Source organism: Ictalurus furcatus, chromosome 23 (genome assembly GCF_023375685.1).
Source record: "Ictalurus furcatus strain D&B chromosome 23, Billie_1.0, whole genome shotgun sequence".
NCBI classification, from domain to species: domain Eukaryota; kingdom Metazoa; phylum Chordata; class Actinopteri; order Siluriformes; family Ictaluridae; genus Ictalurus; species Ictalurus furcatus.
In genome coordinates, this window is record NC_071277.1 from 7886719 (window position 1) to 7904021 (window position 17303).

Sequence of the window (17303 nt, forward strand, 5' to 3'; positions counted from 1 at the left end):
AGAGCACGCAAAAGAGGACGCCTTGCCAATTCCCGTTCACCCTCGGCCTGACTCGGATTAAAGGAACGGTGCTCGGGTTCATAAATTCAGAGCTCCTTTATGAGTTATAGCATGCCGCTGTGAGACGCTGCATGACTGCACTGTACATTCCTGTAAGAGCCGGGCCATAAACCAGACGAGACTTTTACAGCACGGCTAATGAAGCTGAGCAGTCCCTCGCACAAACTGAATCGGCGTAACAAAAAAAACTTTTTCTTTTAAATGAAACACGGTTAAAGTTTAAAGAAGTCAATAAACACATCCTGCTGTAAGAAATTGAAGGATGCTATGGTCTGAAACATTTTGCTAGTTTAATAATTGACATAGTCAGTTAAGATTGAGGTGTTAACTGTGGCAGCCAATGAAATTAGAGAAGAGGTGTGGCCTCATCATCAGTTAAATAAATAATCCGGTTTTGTTAAATTTTCAGAAATGAACTGAAACTGTTCGACTTTCGCCGTTACTACTGTTTAATGAGCTTTCCATGTAATTAATATTTCAATCGAAGTTTTTCAAAATAAGTTTAGCATATATTAAAGATTCAATAAGAAATAACGCATCGATGCGTGTCTTTAATTCATTTCATTATTCAGCACAGCAAAGCGATCCCTTTTTTCTCGTACAGTCTGCTTTTTTTTGACAAAGCAAAATATACAAAGCATTTATCTACTGTGAGCAATTATGTAATTATATGAAGAACAAGCTCAATGAGAAGCAGTAAACAAACAGACATACACACTGTCCAAATCACACCAAAGCATCATGAATGAATAACTTACATTATCCAGTGCTACTTGGATGGGGGAACAATGTATTTCATCAAAAAACTACTTTTTATACACCGTTTCATATCAAAAGTGTGTCATGTGATTTTTACTTCATTCAACACTTAAATTCACATCGTGTTCCTTTATAAATGTTACTTTATACGCATCTCTCCATGGCACTATGAAGGTCAGCCGAAAATACACGCCGGCTGTTGCAAGTAGGGCTGCAACAATTCATCGATAAAATTGATCATCGATAATTAAAATATTCGGAAACGGATTTCATTATGGATTAGTCGGGTCCGTGACGTCACTGTGTCTAACCCCAGTCAGTGACATGTCTTCACGACGGTGAAAAACGCATTTCTATTAATAAAACGCATCTAGAAAACAGCGGAGGTCACAGAGCGAGCTGCTGCGGGAAAAGTGCACGACCCGGGTCGTCCAAAACATGAGAATGTTTTATATTAAGCGCATCAAACAAACGCGCAAGTATTAACGTGGCTTGTCGTGTCGGATTCTTCGACAGATGCGTGTGATGTTTAATGTGTTCCAGACATGTTTTCTTAAGCGCGGAAATGACATTTTTACCTTTATATCCTTATCTGTAAATGTTAGAATTCATATTTCCATTTTACATAAAGGCTCGTCCTGACAGCGAGCGAGTCTCCGTTAAACTTCACTGAACGAGCGCGAGTCCACGCCTATGCGTCAATCAAACAGCACGCGATAGAAAGGAAGCGCAATAACTCATTTTGATCAAATATGTTGTTTGATGCTATATTTAGAAACAAAAGTAACTTTTTTTATGAGAGCGGTAACTGTAATGGGGTTATAACATGTCATTGTATATAAATATATAAGAAGTGTCATACATTTACAGAATGAAGTAACATGTTACTGCATTCAAATGTGTGAATGTGTGTGTTACTGCAGAACATTCAACCTCTCAGCACTTAACACTTAGTTTGTGCTTTGGTGTTTTTTCTTTTTTTTTAGTGTTTAATATGGTGATTTAACTTCTGCTTTAAAGCTGGTGGACAAGCAGTTTTTTTTTTCTGTTTTCAAAATGTAATGTTAACATTTTTAAAAATCCTTTGCACAATGTATAGCCTAGCCCACATAGATACATTTAATTGAATACCTTTTTCATAGTCTTCAATTTCCACTATGTTTGAAGGATAAGGTCGGGCAGAATGTGAAACAACGTGTTTTTTTGGGAAAATACAGAAAAGAAAAATCGGCCGTTTAATCCAACTAATCGATTAATCGAAGAAATAATCGACAGATTAATCGATTATCAAAATAATCGTTAGTTGCAGACCTAGTTGTAAGTATGTAAGAACATACAGTATACAATTGGGAAATAAGCAATGGTGGAGCAATAGGAGTGATTCAGCAAAGCATGAGGTAATGATGACATACGGAAGAAGAACGCGAGTATGTGAGAAGCTAAAACCATAATACTGCCCATATTCCTGCAACTTTTTTCGGAGTGAGAAAAACAGCATATAAATTGTTCTGGGCTTTTCAGGTCACGCTGACCTTTAAATCAATTAATATTTGCAAGTTTGGAAGAACAAATCTCCTTTTATCCTTTAAAGGCATTGTTTATGCGTCAGAATAAGAACATAAGTGGGATACTGCTGAAAACACAAGATACACAACAAGGGAAGGAATTCATATTCTCAAAATGGTCGATATATATAAAAAAAAAATGATAGCACGGTTTATAGTAAGAAATATATATTTTTTTTAAACATACTGTTGTAGGAATAAAAATCAACATCGGGGTGGTGTCATGAAGCGGAGTTACTGTTATCACTCTTAATTGAAGAATTTCCTTTAACAGCACATGCTGAAGTGTTATAGTTCTCTTACACCAAAGCAATTTGCCAACGATTACAATTTTTATTTATTAAAAGTACGACACATCGTATATATTATCCATTTATAGAGATATTTAATGTTGTGGAACGTCCACGAAACAGGTTAGGTCCACTACAAAGACTCGTTCCCTCACCCACCGCTCTGCTTTCTCATTTGAAGCTAACGAGATGAAGACACTGATTTTTAAACACTGCATGTTCGTAAGAAATGGTAAATTTGTAGCTGCACTACTGTAGAAAAGGAACACTTTCTGACCAATCAGAAAGCTGAATAAAACACTTGCTGTTATTGGTAAATCATCAACGACATAGTGGTGCAATAGTGCGCAAAGTGGAACTTTAACTGTGAAATGTAATGGAAAGAGCTAGTCACTCAGTGTAGTTTATCGCAACTAGCACACAGCCAACACACACAAGCTGAAAAAAAAGCATTTTGCATGCACGGCATTTTGCGTGCATGTGTGGGTGGAAAATTGAATATTCAAATACTATTCGCATAATGCTTTGAGAAAATTCGAATAATAATATTGTCCGTGATGCCCATCCCTATACACAATGGTCTCAAGTCATAAGCTAGCTGCCTGTCAGGATTAATTTACACATGTGAACGTATGGTACATGTGAAATATTATGTACAGGCTGTGTAGGATGAAAAGTCATGCTTACTGCCAAAATATCACCATTTGCATTGTGTGTTAAAGAAATCTTGATTACCAGACAATCTAGCGAGCTCATTTTTGCGTCACACGGAACTTCTCGCCCAATGTCTGACCAGAATTTCGCATGCACGAAACATTCTAGCAAAGTCTAACAAATGCAAAAAAAATTCACGGGATGCATAAAGCAAACGAAAACGTTCAAAAGACAAAGCAAGTTATAAAAAGGTACATGATATCTGATACTACAAAAATGAATTTAAAATAAAACACACTAATATCAGGAAGATTAGTGAGTAGCAGACTTAGAAATAGAGGTTGCATGCACATGCACACATGCGCGTGCGCGCACACACATACAAAAACAACAACAACTTGTGAAACACTGAACAGCTCATTCAGCATTCTTACCACATCCTGAAACTACGTCAATCCAACGGCTCTGCATGAAACCCTTATCGCCTCACTGAAGATAAACAAATTCAAGAAGAAACAGTCTCCAAACACGAGCAAGGAGGCCTCCAATGAAAACTCGCGGCACAGCCGACAGCTAATCTCTCACATTTCAGACTCCCTACCAATACCATGATACAGGCTGGTTTTGGATTTCAGGTTACACATGATCAAGCTAACGATAGGAACTAGAAGAACGAATAAACTGAGGTTGACGCTGCAGAGCTGCACGCGTACCGGGGGCGCAATGTGAAATTCATAACACCACTGACGACCTACCATTACAAAACACTAAAGCACTATTGTGATGGAAATTCAGTGAATTTATTTCCTGGTGCATCTTAAATGAAAATTCACTGTAATTTATACCGCAACCATTTTCTCAAACAAGTGATATAAGGCCACCGTTACCTCTTCAAGCCAGATTTACTCAAAAAGGGGTCAAATTGGTGCCAGGAGCATAATATGATGACTTTATTTGTACGTGTAGCAAACTTACATGAGAGAGCAATCAAGAGGAGGCTTCACCAGAGTGAATACAGAGGTTTTACCACAAGATGTAAACAATTGGTAAGCCACAAAAACAGGAAGAACAGATTAGAGTTTGGCAAAAACATCTGAAAAAACCTGTACAGTTCTGGAACAGCATCCAACGGACGAATGAGACGAAGAACAACGTGTACCAGAATGACGGGAAGTGAAGAGTACGGAGAAGGGAAGGAACCAATCATGATCAGAAGCACAGCACCTCATCTTATGGCGTATGCGTGTATAGCTGCCAATGGAACTGGTTCCTTGGTATTCATTGATGATGTGACTGCTGACAAAAGCAGCAGGATGAATACTGAAATGTACAGGGCCAATCAGCCAAATGATTCAAAACTCACTGGACAGCGCTTCACAGTACAGATGGATAATGACCCGAAGTATACAAGAAAGCAACCCAAATTATTTTTAAGACAAAGAAGTGGAATATTCTGCGATGACCAGGTCAATTGCCTGATCTGAACACCTGACAGAACATCGCCAGGGAAGAAACCCAGCGCTCTGGTGATGTTTACGAGTTAAAGACTTCAGGATTGCATCCAAAATGATATGTTTATGTTAGTTTGTACAATTGTTTTTACATATTCAAAGAAAAGTGCTGTAATTTGTACGTCATTATTTAATATAGAATATTGTTATATATTTAATATACAATAACTTTGTCGGTGTCCAAATATTTATGGACCTGAAAAAAAATTTTCCCCCTAATGAGATTCCGAAGCTTGTGGATGGAAAAGTGTACGAAAAATCCAATAAAGTACGTTATAATTAAAAAATATTTCGGCATAGCACAAAAACTTTTGAACTCCACCTACTTAAACATCAAATCACAGGCATGTTTTTCCATAAATGAACCACGTCGGCACAATTTCATCAATTCTTGCAATAACAATTTCAGACGGTGAAAATGAAGTGATTTCGTGCAGTCTCATAACCCAGACCTCTGGTATTTTGGTGCTAAAGATGGCTAAGAAGCATCAACTTTGACAGGAAGAGGCAATTTTACTGACATGGCAGACAACCAACCGCAGACTTTTCCTGTAATGAGTCAGCCTGTTTTTATTTTTATTTTATTCCACTGACTATAATATGCGCACAATGGGTCTCATTTATCAATCTGAATGCAAAGAAATTTAGTCGTAATTTTTTTTTTCACAGAAATGCGCTTTGAAAACCAAGTTCGTTATGGAAAAACGTTTGTAACCAAAGACAGCTCCCGAGTCTGAAAGTCCACATTACTGTAGGACACTCACTAAAAGGCTTTAAATCCTATAATTGGTGATGAGTTACTGCGATTTTAACTACGCATTACGACGTCAAGGTTGAATCACTTATTATTATTATTATTATTATTATTATTATTATTTCATTTGCACACACCAACCGAATGAACCTTTTGTGACGTTCATATTAACGACTTGAAAGAAAAGAAACCAAAACAAAGCCATAAATTGAGAAAATAAATCTAGCCATTCAACTACGACAAAAGTAATGGTACAGTAACTGATGTGCTGCAGTGGCCGAGCTGCATTACTGGAAGATTTACAGCAAGGCACTCTTTCACTGTTTAGTCATTTTAAGCTTTTTCACCTTTCATGGAGATTTGTGGGCACCACACCATGTAACGTGCGCTGTAATTCATCAACATAAGCGGTATGAAGAAAATAAGCAAATCTGGCAGGAATTATTAATTCGGTGTGGCCTACAAAAACCATTTACGCACACCTTTAGTAAACATTGATAAATAAGGCACCGTGAATGTGTTACGGTTTAAAATGTTGTTTTCTTGTAGGAGGCTGGTTAACCAATCAGATGGCAACCTTCAGGATTCCGCCGCTCGTGGCAGGAAAAGTGTACAAACGATAGACACTCTGTGGCATACTGTACGTGGTCACGTCAAATTGCGTGATCTGATCTCCTGAGCATGTTTGAGCTTGCGGTCTTGGGAAAAAATCGCGGATCGTATCAAATCCATTTAACTCGGTGATCCCTGTATGATGAATGGATTTTAAATTTCACACACACCGAGGTCCCATTCATCCGCTATCATTACAGAATACAATGAGGTTTCACCTATAAACTTTTGGTATGCTGAAAGTGAGGCGGTAGGAAGTATTGTCTTGCTAAAAACTATGATTCAAGAACATGACGTCGGAAACTGTTACCGAGTCCAATCAGACACAGCAGGATGTTTTCAGGGCGTGTGACGACACAAACCAGCCCCACCAGAGCACCAGCACCAACACTGTAAACTCCCAGAGTGAGCTGACATCACATTGATCAACCAGAGAGTCCGTATGACTAATAGTGGAAATCTATCAAGAGCCCAGCTGAGAGCCTGCTCTAAATACAGCAGCATCTCCAAATGAGACATCATCTTTTTCTTTTCTTTTTCCTCCCCTTGTTAGTATTTATGGTGGTACAGAGAATCACAACAACAACAACAACAAGAGAGGAAAAAAACAACATTTAGTGAGAAACAAATAAATAGCAACACCATTGAACGGTATTTGTTGCCATGGCCCTTTTCATCAAAACTTGTTACATCATCACTTGATACGTTTGACGTCTTGTACGTCTCGAATAAGCTGCGTCCCAACTATTTACAAAGCGAAATGTTCAATGTAAGAAATGATAAAAGTTACAGATCATGTCTTTGTTCCATCCCCCGCCCCCACACACTTTTTTTTTAAATGCTGCATTTATGGAAACGATCAAAAACTTACAAGTGACAAAACATTAACAACATATTCATCATAGGTTATTTGGCTAGAGAGGTAAATTTGTCTAAACCTAGTGCTAGCTAGCTAATAAAGGTAAACGTTAACATAACTACAGAGTTTGCTTGTTATGGTGTCACAGTTTCACGGAAATGAGGTTTGAATGGTAATTTTTTTATTTTTAAACAACAATAACGACATTCTTTTATTTAAAAAAATAATAATTAATAAATAAATACGGGCCAGATTACTAGCTACGTTCCAATTACGTGAACTTCAAAACTTTAATCCTACTCGTCCATCGTTTGTAACTCCTCACAGATACTTTGTTTCAAAGACTTTTTTTTGTTTGTTTATTTTGTAACGTTAATATGCGGGTACTTCATATTTCTGAGGACCGTTTCCAAAAATCCCAATGCTTCAATTCTGGTCAAGGTTTTACTTTATTAATTTTGCCGTATGCTGCTTTAAAGCTGTGTGATTGATGCAAAACATTTAAATGACAAAAAAAAGAAAAAGAAAAAAAAAGTATCTTATTTACCGAATATAAATCAATAAATATGTTTTTATATTATAGCTGGCCTCTTTTTAATTCTCACTTGCCATCACTCCATGAGGAATTTATTTAAGCCATCTGCTGCCTTCATTAATTCATTTGTAGCCTATGGCAATCGCTATAATGATCATTAAGAATACGTTTTGGTAAATTGCAGTTGGTTTTCAAATTTGTACGATATGCAGACGTAAGTGTAAATATTAGGATCGCCAAGTTGCCTACTTTATCCGCTTCCCAAAGGAATGATCGTTGTACAACAAGGAATAACACAGATCACGTGCTACTCATCACTGATCATTTTTTTTCTTCAACTTTCTAACATTAAATACTCTTTGGCGCTAGAGATGGCCATTTTGAGAACCTGAGACATAAAATTATTGTTCTTTACCCGCCAGATATCTGCTTTTTTTGTGACGGATATCATTGCACAACCCAAGTGACGATTAAAATCACGTCGTTTTGGTGAGCAAAGGCCTTTAACATCATCACATTTTGCAGTTCCATCCCGGTGGATGCGTCCGAGCTTTGCACTGACACACAAAGCTTTTGGTTTAGCGTACACTCTCCGGAACATGTGAGAAGACGCCTTCTTCCACAAAAACGCGCCTGTTTGAGAGGAACAAGAGTGGGTGAGTGGACTGATGGGGGATGGAGTGATAGTAGTGAAACAGTGCAAAGAATGCAGAGAGAAAGTGTGAAAAGATTTTTTTTTTTTTTAAAAGAGAATGAAAGAGAAAGAAAGAGAGCGAGAGAGAGAGCGTGCATTGTGGCCATCTGCGAAGTTGGAAAGCAGCCAAACCTCTGCCCCTAAAGCCCGAGCACATGTTTAACCGCTTCAGTCGGTAACATAGCTCACCTCGGTCCTCACAAACACAGCAGCATGGAATAACCCTACACACACACACAGCAACAGTCTCACCCTTTTATGACTGCATGCACGCGCATGCACACACAGCACTGCAAGAGTCACTCACGTTTTATGACTGCAAAGAAACAATGTTTTCAAAAAGCTAACTGCTCTTCGCAGCTTGTGAAATATCTAGCACAGACTTCGTTTAGACACAAATAAAATCCTCCCTTATTGAACTGCCGAGATTTACACACATCGTTGTCACTAAAATGACCGCACTTGTGTACGACTGTGGTTCAAATTTAGTTTCACGCAACCCGGGATTCATGTAAACATCCTCAACTCGTCGTGGAACAGCAAGACTTCCTCTTCGCTAGCGATATCAATTAACGGAATCCATTCATGACGGAACGTTGTAGTCCGGCTGAATGAAACTAATCAGCTCTCGAAAACCATGTTGCCTATCGGTGTCATCGAAGGTGACGCATCACAGATAGGCAACATGTCATTGGAAATCATTTTACACATTCAGTTCAGTTATTCCTTCTGCCTTTTGAGCTCCAGTCGTTTTCCCCAGGCTAAAATGAAGGTTATTGTTGGTTGTGCGGTTTCATATCCTTGTCACGGAAGCTGCTGGATGCACCTTGTCAAACAGTATATCATGGTGCTCGGTGTTGTATTGTATTTTAAAACACAATCACGATGTTTGCAATTAACATTAATCGCCATTTCAATTTCAATGATCACAAATGTAACTATGGCATGCTGGCTTAAATTTTTCCTTGTGTGTCTGTTGCACGTGTTTTTACGCATGATGACCTTGCTTAAATCGACCATCGATATGCTGTTGTAGTTTGACATGTTGGGTGTTCTGAGACACTTTTCAGCTCACCATGGTTGTAAAGAGTAGTTATGTCCATTTAACCTTGGCTCTCATTCACTTGCTCAGATGAAGCACTGGTCTTTTTGCTGCTGTATATTTGGTGCTTCTTCACCTAATAGTACTGCTTTTTCATGCACAGTACATGCGGTGTTTGCCAGCTTCTGATTGGATATCTACATGCAGGTCACACACGCTTTTTTTTTATTTGGCGCAGTTGAATTCTTGCCATTAGTTTCACAAACTGATCCTAGTTTTATAGTCTATGCGACCCACTAAATATGATCAATTCTGTGCATCCAGACCGGCTTCGTTTGTCCATCCCATCTCACCATGAAACGTGAAGTCAGCCCAAACGTGCTTACGAAAGCACACAAACACAAGCGTCTTCGTCACAACAATTCCCGCCCATAGACAGGTTTACATATGACAAGCGCACAAAGGCTTGTGCAAGTCTAGGCTTGGACTCAAGGCTCCGTCCCACATTCCACACACACATGAAATTCTAACCAAAAGCCCTGGAGGCATTCCGATTTTAAAGGCCAGAAAGTACCACGTCACACATTTGACCGATATTTCAATAGATTCTCGAACAGTACGAAAGCTGATGTTTGATCGCTTTTTTTGCTTTTAAAGTCCATTTGTGATTATTTGGATGAAGGGACCCGTAATCCCACTCCGACACATGATAAATGGACTGCTATAGCTAAAAAAAAAAAAAGGCTACAACGCTCACTCAAGTTCAATATAGAACTGCAAGATGCATTTAATCAGCTCTGTTAGACAACATAGTAAAAATACCAGAATACTTAAGTATCCACGAGCAGTAAAAGCCAACATCAAAAGCACCAATAAAGAAATTCTAACATTAAGTTTCTCACAACCCATCAGCTCAAACTTGATATTGCTTTCAGCAGAACTACTTTCCGTACACCCCCGTCTGTTCCCACCTTACAACTAACATTAGTTTAAAACCACTGGCTTAAAAATGGGCTACATTTACATTGACATATTTGTAATAATACTTCATTTAGCTCTAGATCTAGCACCTTCGAGCAATTCCGCTGCTCTATCGATGCCAAGTAACAAGTAAAAAGTTTGAAACAACTGTTACAGGCCATATAACTTCGGATCTTTAAGGGCACTGCATTTGTTTTTCCAGCTCCAATAGAAACAGACGAGAAGTAAACACATCTGTGACGCCGCTCAATTTATATTATTTACAAACTTGCAGCTGAAGATAAGAGACCAGGCAGACAGTAAAGATTACAGCCGAAGAGCACACAGAGACGAAAGATAGAAGACAAAACCGCAGCACAGACCAAAGAGTATAAACACAGAGCGTAACAGAGTATAAACCTTACATTATGAAGATCAGAGTGTAAACCCTAAAATATACACACTGCCAGACTATACCCACACAGTATAAAACACATTGGTATTAAAACCTTCTAGTATACGCCCACATTTTAAATACCAAGTATGACCGTTATATGAAGCCCAAAGTTTAAAAAATAGTAAGGTTAAACCCCAGAATCCGAACTCCAGTAGTATAAACCACAAGTATTGAACTCTTGTAGTATATTCCCAAAGGTTATAGTGCTGATTATATCCATTATACGAACCTCAAGAATAAAATTTAGTAAAAGTATAAGCCATATGAATATTAAACCCTTCTAACAGTATACACTCCAAGTTTATAGCACCGAGTATAACCATTATACGAACCCCAAAGTTTAAAAAATAGTAAGGTTAAACCCCAGAATCTGAATCCCTTTAGTATAAAGCACACTTGTACTAAACCTCCTAGTATTAACCCCCCTGTAATATAAGCCATAGCTGAAACTCCAGAACACAAAACAAGGTCCAAACCCCAAAAGAATAAAACCAAAAAATACAAGACAGGATAAGCCTAGTGGTAAAAGATTGAAGTATAAACCACATGAGTATTAAATGGATGTAGTATTAAACTCCTGCAATGGCCTATATATACAGATTTAAAGACTATAACCACATTAGTATTAAAACCCCATAGTAATACACAAACTTCTGTAGTATAAAACCCACAGTAAAAAGCTGTAGTAGAAACTCCAGCTCACAAACAGGTTATGAACCCCAGGAGAATAAGACTTAAAAAATACAAAACCCAGTAGTAAAAGTCTCAAGTATAAACCATGAGTATTAAACCCTTGTAGTATTCAAGTCTTTCTATAATCTTTATCGTGTATATTGTATTGTGTAAAACTACAAAATGAAGTGCTATAACCTCTAAGTACAAACCTTAAAATAGAAACCGACATTAGTATTAAACCATTCTAGTATTAAACCCTTGTAGTATATACTCAGATTGTACAACACAAGAATATAACTTTCATCAAATAAACCCATAACTATAAAAAGTACTCGAAACTTCATAATAAAAAAACTAAACCTAATATAATCTCCATATAGAAACCCCAGCGTGGACACTAGAAATATAAACCTTTCACCATTCCAGTACTAAACTCCTGTAGTATACTCTGAGCTGTAAACATGACATCATAAAATTTATATAAAGTATAAGAAACCATTGTACATATTCCGGGAAGCAAACCTAATTTAACTGTACATGTATAAACCCCAGTGTGTGAACCCAAGAAGTAGTACAAAATATAAGTATTGAAGCATTCTAGTACTAAACATCTGTAGTATAAGTGCAGTAACTACCGTTACCAGTATTAAACCATTCTTTAATTAAACTATGTTATACTCATAAGTGAATAACAGAGTACAACCTTCATCAAATAAACCCTAAAGCCACTATGTGTGCTACAGTGTAAACACTGCAAGTAAAAACCTTAAGTACAAAACAAGTATTCTAGCATGTCTTGTAGTATATATATGTTTAGAGTTTTATAAACACTATTATATAACCCCAAATTATAAAATCTTATAGAAAGTCCAGAATACAAACCTAATATAAACTCGGTGTATAAACACCCGAGTGTGAACCCTAGAAGTTTAGATGGAGTGCAAAACACCATTATACACTCTTAAAAATAAAGGCTCCAATTAGAACCAAGAAAGGTTTTTCAGCCTGATGCTATAGGAGAACCCTTTTAAGGTACACAAAGAATCCTTTATTTTTGAGAGTGTAGTACTAATTTCCTGTAGTAGAACCTTCACTGTGTAAACCCCAAAATAAATTCCAGAATACAAACAAGGGACAAACCCCAGCTGTTATAAAAAAAAAAAAAAAAAAAAAAAAAAAGAGAACAGAACTAGTCATAAAATCCTGAAGTATAAACACTGTAGTGGCTATACACTCAACAGTGTATAACACAAAAGTATATAACCTTCTTCATATAAATTACAAACCTAATATAAACACGGTATATAAACGCTAGTGTGAACCCATGAAATATCAAATAATTCTAGTATTAAAGTACAAAACAAAACTATTACACCATTCTAAAAAGGTACAACCCCTTAAATTCACACATTTAAAATCTGTATCCCGTGTTTATATATTTCTGTAAAGCTGCTTTAAGACAACGACCATTGTAAAACTCTCTATACAAATAAAATTGAATTGTATAAACCCCAAAGTATAAAAAGCCGTAGTCAAAGTTCCAAAATACAAACATGGGATAAATCCCAGCTGTATAAACCCAACGATTTAAAAAAAAAAAAAAAAAGACAAAACTAGTTGTAAAAATCTCAAGTATAAACCCTGTTGAGCTATACACTCAACAGTATATAACACAAGAGTATATAACCATCATCATATAGACAATGGATCCAATTTAAACAGTGTATAAATGCCAGTGTGAACTGGGGGAGCATCAAACAATTCTATTAGTAAACTCTTAGAGAAAAACCTACGGAGTTTACAGTAGATACAAGAATAGAATATAACCTTAGAAGTATAAAGTTTGAGTACAAAAAAGTATTCTAGAAACCAAACCTAGCTGACGAAACCTAACTGTAAACCTACTTTAAACCCAAAGTAAAAAAAGAAACAAACTAGTAGTAGAAATCTCAAGTATAAACTCTGTAGTAGCTATACATTCAACAGTATATAACCTTCATGATATAAACTACAAACCAAATATATACTCAAGGTATAAACCCCAGTGTGAATGCTAGAAGCATCAAACAATTCTAGTATTACGTACAAAAAAAAGGCATCAAACCAGATATATAAAACCCCAAAGAATAAAAAGCCATAGTCAAAAGTCCATAAAGTTTATGTACAAAAAAGTATTCTAGAAACCAAACCTAGCTGACGAAACCTAACCGTATAAACCCAAAGTAAAAAAAAGAAACAAACTTGTAGTACAAATCTCATGTATAAACCCTGTAGTAGCTATACACTCAACAGTGTATAAAACAAGCGTATATATATAACCTTCATCATATAAACTACAAACCCATTATGAACTCTGTGTATAAACCCCAGTGTGAACGCTAGAAGTTTTAAACAATTCCATCATTAAACTCCTGTACAGTTTAGAGCAGATACAAAAGTAGCATATAACCCTAGAGGTAGGCTATAAATCTTCAGTACAAAACAAAAGTGTGTATACAAAACAGTGAATAACTGTTAATAAACTCTATAGTTTTTTAACTGCAAACACTACAGACCTAATATAGACTTGGGGTATAAACCCCAGTGTGAACACTAGGAGTATCAAACAATTCTAGTAGCTATTAAGTACAAAACAAGACAAAAGTATCACACCATTCTAGATGTAGACTATAACTGTATAAACCCCAAATTATAGAATACAGTACTGTTAAATTTGGAACATAAACACGGATTAATGGTAATGTGAACGCACAAGTGAAATTAATGATTTAATGGGATTTTACCTGCGCCAGCTGCCGCGGATCCGGAGCGCCGAACAGAGAGGAGCTGGAGCTGAAGCTGATCGCTCCTCTCCGGCTCAGCACATGTTTGGGAACCGGCCTGTCCAGAGGCAACACCGGTAACTGATAACATACTTCCATTGAACAATATGAACGCTGGATCCGGATCAAAAAAAGATTCAATTAAAAAAGAAGGAAAAAAACAGATCATTAAAACAAAACTCAGGGGGTTGGCACGGAATGGCGTCTTGAAACCAAACAAAAAAAAATGGGTTTATTATTATTATTTGTTTTTCTTGAAACACAATAAACCGACGTTCAAGTGTCGAAGTGCTTCATTTTGTTCGGTTCGATGGGGAAACTCGCGCGTGCGCGCGCGCACACACACACACCGGCGTCGTTGTTGGTGCTGTCCGTGTTCGCCCGTACGCGTGGTCCATTTTTCCCTTTCTTTCTTTCTTGCTTTATTCGGTTTTTACTCCATTCCTCTTTTTCTCAGGCAAACCGGGCCCTACTAACGACGAGGCCTGGATCTTTTCAGTATCTTTTAAAAAATGCTTCCTCATTTTTAAACTCCTCTGTGTGTGTGTGTGTGTGTGTGTGTCAGAGAGAGAGAGAAAGAGAGAATTAGTCGAGCCTCATCGTGAAATGGCTCCGCGCAACGTTTCCAAATAAAAAGACAAAAGGCATGACCAAAAAAATAATAAATAAATAAATAAATAAATAAAGCACGAAGAGGAATGCACGCGCGATTTAAAAAAAAAAAAAGGAAGGAAGGAATCCAGCAGGAAATGAAAGGAGAGGAGAGGTGCAGCGACTACTTTTCGTCAGGGGGTTCCGACGGGTTTTCATTCAAGATCAGCGCCGCATTTTTATTCGACCTTTTTTTTTTTTTTTTTTTTAATTCCGTCCCTTTTTCGTTTTCTTTTTTTCCCCCTCCCTCAATGCAGATAGATGAGAGCAGACCTCACAGCTCACTCAATGCACCAGTGTGTGGCTTGGCCACAAAAAACAACACAATAATTCAAAAAATAAATAAGTAAATAATGAAGCATTTCCAGCGCAGGTATTTTGCTTCTTCGTTCATTTCATTCATTTGGCGCTCTCTTCTTGAAATGAATTTTTAAAAATAAACAATAAGGGGGGAAAAAAACACGCACAACCAGTTAGCTCCACAGGCTTCTTCTTCTTTTCTTTTCTTTTCTTTTCTTTTCTTTTTCCCCCCCCCCTTTGCTTTTCCCCAAAACACTGCAAGCTGCTTCCGAACATGCAGACAGGAGGCTGTCGAAAAGCGCCTCTTAGAAAACAAATCCCAGCCAATACCCGCGCGGCTGCTCGTGTAAACCCGGATCTGATTGGACGAAGTCGAAACGCGATTTCAATATGGGCGTTCTGATTGGCTAGACGACCTGGGCGACTCCGCGACTGATTGATATGCGGTCGTGCGCCGACTGTATGGACCTCAGCGAGGGTATTCCACACGCCGGGGTTTGCCCTACATCACCACCTGTGATTACCTTCACTGGCATGAGTCACTCAGTGAACACACATTCTCACTTAAAGTAGCCCTGAAATCAAAATAGGTGTTTCACAGCTTGTCCCTTACTGTTATGGACGCCAATATGATAGCATTTCTAGGGGGAAACGTGTTAGTATGTCCCAGTACTTGCGTACTCTTTTGTTACGCACTCAAAAGTATGTACTTTTTCTTCACGAAAAGAGCGAATACTTTTAGCGCATGGAGTAAGAAGGCAAATTGGGATGCAGCAAACCTGTACTGGTCTTGTGTTCATCCAGTTAACATGCTAGACACAACAGCATGACGGGAACGTCTAAGGGTTGTTGTTTTTTCATCCTCACGATAAAGTCATAGTGTAGGGCTATTGTTAGCTTCATTTCTAGTAATAGGTATTTTCTTAACTTCATAGTTGTTTATGTATGACGAAGCATACACTCTGGGGCCTTTCTTCAACTTACTATATACGTATGATGAACATTGTTGACGTTCATTTTTGGGAGATAATGCAGACACCAGGTTTAAAATGGCACCTTTGCCATTATAGTGGACAAGCCGGAAATCAGAAGTAGAATAACGTGGAAGTGTTTGTGCAAGTAACCCACTGCTCTCTAGAATGTATATGCTCAGGCCCTGGGGCTTTAACTAGCTACAAGGTACACAATGCATCATTGCACGTCATATTGATTTCAATTTAAACCAAACAAGCAAGAAAAATGTGTATTAATGCCTGTGTATACTTAGCATGCTTTAGTATCCCTGAGTCATAGGCAAATGTTGACCCACATTTAACACTTCATATGGGTCATATACCACCATGGAATGACAGCGATGAACTCATCCAAATCCGACTGCCAGAACACGGCCACAACTCAACCTTGATGACAGGAACACTGTACAGCAGGGGGAAGACAGGAATGACTTCAATGGCCCCCCAGAAGGCAAGGAGCTCCCCGAAAATCCACGGCTGAGAAGGCCTTGTTTATTAACCTGTCAACATTCAGGTTGTTAAGAAGCATTATAATTATGATTTTATTTCCTATGAGACTTAGGTTGATGGTTTCCATTAAACGCTTTCCCAACATGATCTCTTTTCGGCTTATAGTTAATCCAGGATATATCCGGCATGTAATAGTATGTAAAAGTAAGGAATAAATCATTTGGGGGTGTACTGCTATGGAAAAATAATCATCAACCATGTGGTGTGGTGTGGTGTGATGCAGCCTGATACAAAGTTGATTAATTTCCAATAACAACATGTCCCAAAGATGCTCTTATACCACAGCAATTTATACCAACACTAGTAAATGATATTTTTTATTTATCAAAGAATGATACATCATCCACTTATAGTTATATTTAATGTTGTGGAACATCTGTGAAACAAGTTAGCTCCTATTGTCACTTACATTACAGAAGCTATCACAGTTGTGTCCTCAACTGTCTCTTTTTTTTTTCTCTTACTTAAGAAAAAAAACCCCAGTCGTGTTACCAAGAAACCAGAAAGCGTAAACGCTTCTGTCCCGAAGACTTTCGGCATGTTATAAAACTTTCTGACTATTACAAAGCTCTGACACTGA

General features: G+C 37.7%; 1 protein-coding gene across 4 annotated transcripts in view; it reads right to left on the reverse strand.

Moving 5' to 3' along the window:
* The window catches only part of pde7a (phosphodiesterase 7A), a 40727-nt gene extending 25021 nt beyond the window's left edge, over positions 1-15706 (reverse strand). For 2 of the 4 annotated variants that reach the window (XM_053611284.1, XM_053611281.1), the window contains exon 1: positions 14211-15705. In XM_053611284.1, coding sequence (XP_053467259.1) covers positions 14211-14348 — 138 coding nt within the window. In that variant the 5' untranslated portion in view covers positions 14349-15705. Of the gene's footprint in view, positions 1-14210 lie in introns of all 4 variants that reach the window. The other 2 variants (XM_053611282.1, XM_053611283.1) reach the window with 2 other exon arrangements.
* Between the last annotated feature and the right edge of the window lie 1597 nt (positions 15707-17303).